The sequence below is a fragment of the Eucalyptus grandis genome, chromosome 8 (assembly GCF_016545825.1).
Source record: "Eucalyptus grandis isolate ANBG69807.140 chromosome 8, ASM1654582v1, whole genome shotgun sequence".
NCBI lineage: Eukaryota > Viridiplantae > Streptophyta > Magnoliopsida > Myrtales > Myrtaceae > Eucalyptus > Eucalyptus grandis.
In genome coordinates this window covers 9,862,882-9,871,673 of record NC_052619.1, presented here as the reverse complement: position 1 = coordinate 9,871,673, position 8,792 = coordinate 9,862,882, and the positions used below count along the sequence as shown (strand labels likewise).

At 40.3% G+C, this 8,792-nt stretch overlaps 1 protein-coding gene across 2 annotated transcripts; it reads left to right on the top strand.

Annotated features, from left to right (window-relative positions):
- Nucleotides 1-605: 605 nt before the first annotated feature.
- LOC104456383 (protein BASIC PENTACYSTEINE2) lies at nucleotides 606-2,646 on the top strand. Of its 2 annotated transcripts, none has more exons than XM_010071161.3 (3): nucleotides 606-934; nucleotides 1,089-1,215; nucleotides 1,364-2,646. In XM_010071161.3, the coding sequence occupies exon 3, from the start codon at nucleotides 1,466-1,468 to the stop codon at nucleotides 2,321-2,323; it is 858 nt and encodes a 285-aa protein (XP_010069463.1). In that variant the 5' UTR covers nucleotides 606-934; nucleotides 1,089-1,215; nucleotides 1,364-1,465; the 3' UTR covers nucleotides 2,324-2,646. The 2 variants fall into 2 exon arrangements, with proteins under 2 accessions (XP_010069463.1, XP_010069462.1); XM_010071160.3 differs by having other exon boundaries at nucleotides 1,056-1,215.
- The last annotated feature ends 6,146 nt before the right edge of the window (nucleotides 2,647-8,792 follow it).

Here is an 8,792-nt window from a genome sequence, read left to right as displayed (position 1 = left end):
ATAACTTTGTGCACCACAAATAGCGGCAAAACTAACAATGACTGAGGAGGGAGATGCTTGAGTGCCTACTAAAATTGGGCTTGTCTCCGCAAAACATCCATAAAAGGCACAAAAAAGAGACCAACTTCCCCCCCAAAAACACTCAATTACGAAAGCTACGGTGCAACGAGAGCCCTTTTCTGGGCCCAAAGAGAGGATGTAAAAACGGAGATTTACAAAAGATCTCACGGACGCTCCAAAGTCAAACCCCCCCTTCCCTAGTCTCCTCCCACACCTCGGACGGTGCAAAAATATTTTAAAAAATAAAATAAAAAATAAAAGTCCTTCTTTATTTTTTATTTTATTTTGCTTGCCTCCCACTGAGGCGTTCCCGGATAAATATGAACAGAAATTATTGCCCCGTTTGACCGAGCTTGTCTTCTTTTGTTTTCCGGGTTTCTAAACGCCCCCATGAAAGGTGGCTCCTTTTTAACAGAAAAGCAAAGAACGAGGCGGTGCTCAGAAGGCCCCAATTAAAAAAAAAAAAAAACGGAAAAAAAAAGGGAACAGCATATGCTCTCTCTCTCTCTCTCTCTCTCTCTCTCTATGTAATTGTCAATCTTGGGCGTCGCGCGAGAATATCATAAATCGATTAGTAGGCTAAAGTCGCATGTTTTGGTCCTTTTTTTTTTTTTCTTGATTTTTTTTTTTTTGTCGAATATTACTGTCGCAAGGCTGTGGCATAAGATAAGATGGCGTGCAAAACATTCATCGCCGCTTTTCGTACCGTTCGGTCTTCCCCTTCTTCCCCCTTCGTGAATTTACAGAACGTAGATCGAAGCGAAAAGGGAAATTAAATAAGAAAAGGAAAGAGAGAGAGAGAGAAATAGGGAGCGGCTCTTGGGGGGATACTTTTGTTCTTTTTATTCTTCCTCCGTCGCTGCTGCTGCTCTGGGTGAGTCTTCTCCGATTTGAAAATATTTGAAATTTGAGGGGAATTTCTTTGTCTGGTTTTATTGTATTTTTGGGCCTTATATTAGGTACCCTTTTGTTTTTATTTTTTGGGTTCTTCTCAGTATACCTGATGGGAGACTTCTTCTTCGTTTAAGCCGTCGCCCCTGTTTGGAGATCTGGGCTCAAGATCGTTCCTTTGTCCGTGGTGCCGAGATCTGAAGATCGGCCGAATTTGACGTCCTTCGAGATCCCCGGCCTTCATCTGGCTCTGGGTTCATCCGGGTATTCGTCAAAATCCTTCCTTTTTCAGCTGTTTAGCCTGTTCCGTTTGATCCTTGCTTCTGCATCTGCGCGTTTCTTGGGTTTAGTGGGTGGTTTTTGTCCTTTTGATCGGTTGATTTAGGCATGCGTGTCTTGTTTGTTGTTTTAGGGGTTTGTAGGAGGGCCTGAAATGCCTCGGTTGATCATCCCGGGGAACAAAGTGAAGAAAGTTTGAGTTTTGCTTTAGTTTTGTTGGGAAATTTCAGCGCCGATGGATGGAGATAACAGTTTGAATATGAGAAACTGGGGTTATTATGAGCCCACGGCGACCATGAGAGGCCTTGGGCTTAACCTAATGTCGTCCGTGCCGGAGAAGCCACTCTTCGACAGTCGGAGTGCTGCTGTGATGGCGGCTTCCAACGGAAGCGCATATCATCATAGGGATCTTGGCGCATCGCAGGCAGTGTACCCAATGGATTACATGAGGGATGCTTGGATGAGCCCCAGGGAGAAGTTCTTCAATCCCATGTCGGGGAACCACAACTATTCCATGATACCGGAGACATCCACAGCTCATCATATGCAGATGGTGCAACCGCCTGACTTATCGAAGGACGAAAGGGCGACTCAAGTAGAACAGGTAGGTATAGGTAATGAGATTATTGAGAACGGTCCTTCCAAGAAAAGGCCAGGTCCTAAGGGACCAAAGTCTCCGAAACCCAAGAAAGCTAAGAGAGGTCCGCGGGCTCCCAAGGCTGAGACTGCTCCTTCTGTTCCGCGAGCACGAACCATCAAGAAAACTACGGAATTAATGATAAATGGGATCAACATGGATATTTCGTGTATCCCTATTCCAGTTTGCTCGTGTACAGGGACACCTCAGCAGTGTTACCGCTGGGGCTCTGGTGGGTGGCAATCTGCTTGTTGCACTACCGGCTTGTCGATGTATCCCTTGCCCATGAGCACCAAAAGGCGCGGAGCAAGGATAGCAGGCAGGAAGATGAGTATAGGAGCATTTAAGAAGGTGTTGGAGAAACTTGCAGCCGAGGGTTATAACTTCACTAACCCCATTGACTTGAGGACTCACTGGGCAAAACATGGTACTAACAAGTTTGTCACCATCAGGTAGAGATGTCCCCTTGGATGCCACATTTGGCCTCTAGCTAAAATTGGCTTGTTTCTCATGTATATATTTACCAGTGGTCTGAGGCAGAGGCTGAGTGATGGACTGTAGTTCATATTTTCAGTGATCTCAAGTGCTTTTTGAATATTTCTTTTCCAGCACTCAGATATTTTTTATTGTTTTAAGGGATGTTATTCGTTTCACTAAACATGATACTAGAATAGTTGAGTTATCTTCCCTTTCTGAGCATATTTCTGGGAAAGCTTTCTCCCTTCTCTGTATCTCTTGGATTAATCTCCACAATTCTTATGGTTCTCTGTTTTACTGCATTATCGGGTGTATTTGGGTGATTCTTGTCAACTCTGCCTCATGGTCTCATCACACTGGAGAACTACTCAGATGAACTTGTTGGGGGTAGCTTAATATATATAGTCACTGCTGACCGGCAGAACCCACCCCTATCTCCCCTAAAAAAAAGAAAAAGAAAACTAAGGTAGGTTCCCTTTTTTCACTATTGATTTGTCCATGTTTTGTGTAGCTTCCCCCCCCCAACACTCAGAAGTTTCTTCCCCTTTGCGAAAACTGTTTTATCTGGCCCGAAGATAGTATATAATCGTCTACACCATCACCTTGTTACATTTCAGGACTAGGATATGAAAGTCCTCTTTCATTTCTTTGTCAAGTTCTTAGTGCTTTTTTGTTTTTTATAATTGTCTTGGGACATAGACACAGAACATCGTAGAATTTGTAACCAATTGATTTGTTTGTAGGAGAATATAAGGCATACTGGCCTTGCCTCCTTGGGTGTTTTCTGTGGTTTAGTATCTCATGCTTAGTAATGTCTATCAGATTTAGAACCCTAGTAGACAATGCCATGCTTTGCAGGACGAAAGCTGAAAGGCCCATTTTAGTGTATGTTTTGGGTTTGCTTGAATGGGACTGGTTTGGGGCATCTGATAATTACACTCGCATATGATCAAGTTTTTAACAAATAGCCGATCCTTGTCCTGCCAGATTGTGTCCTAGCCATGTGGTAGAGTTTCGTGTTTTCTTAACTGCTAAGACCTAAGAAGCATGTGTTGATTGGAGAACATAAAGATTGCATTGCTGGTTTGTTTTTTCCTATGATCTCTGTGATGCTTTGAAATGTGCAATGTATCTTATAGCTGGATGTCTCCTGAACATTTCATGTCCTCTTATCTTTAGTATTCTGGTCACCAAATGTGTACTACTATGCTAGTGATGTTTTGCTAAAAAGACCAGTACAATAACGACTTCCAGAAATGAAGTACTTCTGATTATTTTCCTCAGTTTAACACTCTTTTACTAGACTTATGCTCGAGATATTACCGATCTATGCAATGATGTTGGGTCTGGTGAGTCATACTGCAGCAGCAATGCTTTTTCCTTGCAAATTATCTTGTTTAATATAGGATTGAAGTCTATGTACACATATGCTCAAGCATGCGCATCTGTGAGTGTGTGCATGTCATTGTTTTCTCTGTTAGCTGGAAAAACTTGCTGCTTTGTTTTTCTCATGTTATCTTGACTGCTTTGAGCATTTCTTGTGAGTTTCAAGTTTATCTTAGGTGAGTGACTTAGCTTTAGCTTAACCTTGCTTCAAGAGTCATGTTTCACCTTCTTAACCACTCAAACCTTCCATATGGACTCAATATCAGTTGTGTGAAGATACTCCAGAACCTTGTCATGTTCATTGCCTGCTGATGCACGATGGCTTAAGCAGGTGATCATATGAAAATCAGATAATGAGACAAGATGCGCAAGGGCAAGTTTTCTTTGTAGCAGTTGATGACTTGTCTTGGGGAAGCAACTGCTCTTGTATGGGAAGAGACTTGAAAGAAAATTGTGAGAGCACAGTGTCTGTAGTGTATCAAGGCCTAGGGGTGGTCATTGTAGGTAATAGATTTAGATCTGAGTGGAGCCATGTTTTTTGGGGAAGCTGAAACAGGGAAATGAGTACATTGTCATACATACTTCATACTATAAGAACACTTAGGTTATCAAGCCTTGATGGATTAGATTTTAGCCTCCATTATCATATCAAGCAGATTTAGCCTCAAATTTTGCATTAGTAATTTTTTCAATGTTTGGAAATTGTTTAATACTGCTGTTCTTTATTTTGATTTGCTTGTCAAGATGGTTTCTAGTCAGCACTTCGATCATGCTGTTTCTCACACAAACAATATTTTTCAGCGTTTGACAAAATAAACAAAAGGACATTATCTCTTGGTCCTAATTCTATCTACTAATCTAAAATTTTCATTGCACTGAATCCATTTGAAGTTCAATATGTGCAAACAAATAAAATTCTGCATCCTTAAATTGAGAAGAATTCTGCAGCACCTGATAGCACTGAGGTGTCTATTCACATTTTTGTGTCTGTTAACAGTTGTATGGAAGATTGAGTCTAGAGGAATTACTACATATGAAGAGTTTGATGTTTTCAGTTTTCCCTGGGAAGGGAGCACATAATTGTGATGATATTTGAAGGGCTTGATAGCTTCTTGAGGGGTATCTTTTGCATCAATTATTCATACATACTTCTCTGTTTTTTGTTTATTTACTGGCATATTACCTTGGTTTGGGAGTGTTTAGGGCTATACCTTGAGTTTCTGGACAGCATAATTGTCTAGACACTTAAACATTGGTATGATTGGCTAATCCTTGGCTTGTTTTGACTAATCATAGACTTCAGCTGTTTGGAAGAGGCCTAAGATTATTTCTTTAAAACAAAGGCTTACGATGCAAAGAAGGATTTTACTTTTGGCTATATCTTGGTGAATGAGGATATCTTTTGAAGTTTGATACCATATATATTAAGGAGATAAGACTTATCTCATTAAAGAGGAATCGATGCTCTTGAACAAGACACTTGACAGTCTTCTCAAATCTGATTGTCCTTTTGCTCCTGTGAATAGCACGCCACAAAATCTCAAGACAGGGTATTGAGATTAAGTTGGGTTTCTTCAAACTTGCATCAATCTGTGTGATATCAAATTTCCATACTGTCAGTTGTGGCAACCATTGTTGTTAGGATCCTGATCTGGATCTTAAGACTTTTATGATCCTACATTTTGAAACTTAACAAAGGATCCTGATCTTAAATAGGATCTTTACATGGTCCCGATCCTAAGCTGACCAAAAAGTAGGATTGACATGATCCCACCAATCCCACCAATCCAATTTCTTTTTTTCCTCATGAAACTGGTTGAACAGTGGAGTGTCCTCTTGTCGGGTTCTTGTGGTAGAATGAATTCAAATCGATCCTGATGTGCTTGTCTCATACATATCGAGTCTAGTGGCAATTTTGCGAGTGGTTTGTAATGACTGGACATGTTATTGACTAGAATCTTTCCTCTATAGAGAATGTCAAGGAAAGTTTCTCTTGTACAGAGTATAAATTTTCATGCTTTCTGAAAATGTGATCCAAAGCTTATGGAGCGAATTGATAATGTGCGCGAATGTTTTGCTCTTTAATAAATTTTGTCAGTAGATCTTTTCTGCATCGGTACAGTGGGTATTATTTGGCAGCAACTGCTTCTGTTCTATCACCCACACAGCCATAGAGCCTTCTAAGAGAGGCAAGGGGGAGTGTATTCACCCATGACGTGCTGTTTATATCTTCATGAGAATCTTTCTTAGGAAGTATAGATCTGGGGTTGCACGTTCTTTGCTGGTACTGGGGAACAAGTTTGTCCTTTGCATTGATTTTGTTGTGCAGTGGTAACTCTTAAGAACTGATTTATTAAAGCAAGAAGTTTTGATTGTTTGGTAGTTCTCTTTAGCAAGCAGGCAAATAATGGCTTGTGTGCGCTCTTATCATGCTAGTCCATATCATTCTTTGTAGTGATGGTATAACATACTCGAAATCCGTGCCTCTCTCTCTCTCTCTCTCTCTCTCTCTCTCTCTCTCACACAAACACACAAACAAGTGGCATATGTCCATAAAGGAGGGTATTGTATACATGTACGGATGATTGGTAGTCGGTGGCGGGTATTGCAGCAATCGTCATTATGACTGGATCTGGAGTCCGGTGAACATGGAAAAATGCTGTGGTCATGATATTGTGAGTTGGCAAAGTTACTACATACTCGCATGAGAATACGGTTTGATGGCAATTCTACTTGATAGCCAGCCATGTTCAGCTGCACGAATGCTGAGCTGCGCTGATGAGATTCGAAGGGTTTTCGAGATTACTGGGTTCGAGCATATCACGGGAAAGAATATTCATAGAGTTTGATGATTGATGGTATGTGAAGCATATCAGTAAGTAGCAGTGGGTTATTAGCACTACTTTCTAGAGCAAGATGCTATTTCTGATGATCGGTCGGACTGTCGGATGTACCTAATACGCGCTTTGTTCTTACGTGAGCTGTATGATCGATGAAATTGGAAGTGGTAAAGTGTATTATGGTTGAAGAACGTGATGGTTTATCCCGACCTAGGATGACACATTCGTCTAGTCTAGATGTGATGAGTCGGACGGATATTGACCAAGTCCAAGCGAGGAGATAAGCACCGGTCTCATTTCAGAGAGAAGCACGTTCTTAATGTGCTTACTACTTTAATCCATATGAGCTAGTAAACTGGTTTGTCGAAATGAACCCGAATCACAGACCCGCAGGCCTGGAAAATCTTTTCGGGTGTGTCTATGGCGCCCGAACAACGTGCACCTTGGATGTGTTTGGGAACGGTCCGTGTGGTCGAGGCGCGTATTGCTTTTGCCTTTGCTTTGTGCAGCAACAATTAAAGAAACTACGTGCCTTAAGATCAGAGTAATGCTACGTCTATTAAGACCTGTATTACATAATTGGGAAAGTTATCAAAAAGAATTTAAATTTTTTGCATTGTGCTAATTCAACCTTAAATTAGCAAATGTGTAGAATTTTTTTATTAATTTTCCCTACATAGGTTGCATCTCAAGTTATGTGTGAGACCGTAAGTGGCCATCTGAACTATCGTCCGACCAAAAAAAAAAAAAACTAGCATATCCTATGTACAGTCAAAGCCACGCGTCACTTGATGTACTAATTTTGTAAACTGGTTTTTCAACACCCAATATCATTTAAGGGAGAAAAAAGACGTGCAATTTCCTGAAAATGTTTTGTCCGCTTATGTAGCTGGGGTGTCTGATTTTGTCACCGAAAATGGAGATTAACCGGGAGATTTCACAGCCAGGACTTGTCCACTGTCCAACAGGTTCATTGCATCCTTCTCTCCCCGACACCATTGAAGGAATCATCCCCAGCACGTTTTCTTAAAAAAAAAAAAAAAGAAGGTTTTTGACCATTGACCTCACCCCTCTTCTTCTTCTTCTTCTCTCTCTCTCTCTCTGTGCGAATATAACTAATTAAAGTTCAAGTTGTACCGGAACAAAAGTGACCTTTTTGAGAGTGGTGTCAATGAATAATCCAAAACGATGGACCGGGCAGATGCATGAAACAAACGCGAAGCACATGCAGAATGAAGTAAAACGAAAATGGATTAATTCCAAAGCACAAAAAGGTTGATTAAAAGCCTTTGTCTGGGTTTTAAGTGGCAGCGGCAGTCTGGCAGATTACGATGTTGAAAGAGGATCTTCGGGAGCATCGAGTTGGATTTGTTGATCTGTATCCTTCGTAGACGTACTGATCTTATGTTAGTTGATTAATTATTTCTAATTCATCAGGTCACTACATGCATTGGATTTGGCTGTGCTGTGTTACTTTCTTTGTTTAATCTAATTTGTCGTCTACTGTAGTTCTGTTACTACCCATGATTAAGTTTTTTATGCGCCATAATTAACAATGGAGCACTCCAAGCTAATCAAGTAGATTATCATCGACTTGATCTTCGTTAATGATCTTGATGAGCTATTTAATTATCACATGATCATCTAGATTCAATGCATGACCAGAGAGAGAGAGAGAGAGAGAGAGAGAGAGATATGCAGATCCTATGCTTCTAATCATGTTCAAATTAGCATGTGGCAATAATTTCAGCATGAAATCATAATAGAGAGTTGGACTAAGGATGTTTACGGTAAGCATGAATAGTAATTAGGAGACCAATCTTTGTGATTATGAGCGTGGCAAACCCAGATAAGAGTGTAGCGCATCGAGGGAACAAGAAGATTTAGTCGAAAATGAACTGGAGTGGAGATAAAGTTTGATTTTAAAGCAAGTGTGGGAGGCGACTTCATCGAGGAAAATTATCAAAAAAAAAAAAAAAAAAAAAACGTCTTAATGCAATCCTAAAACTTTTCAATTTTGTCAATTTAATCATAAACTTTTTGACAATTTACCAATTGAGTCATTCCAACCAATTTTAACCAAAAGTCATTGCAGTTTTCGCTAGCCCTCTTATATGCCGCAGATGGTGCTAATGTGAGCAACTTTATTATTTAAATAAAAAATAAAAAATTTATTTTTTAATTCTTTTTTTTTCCTCTGCTAAAAGTAGATTCCACATATT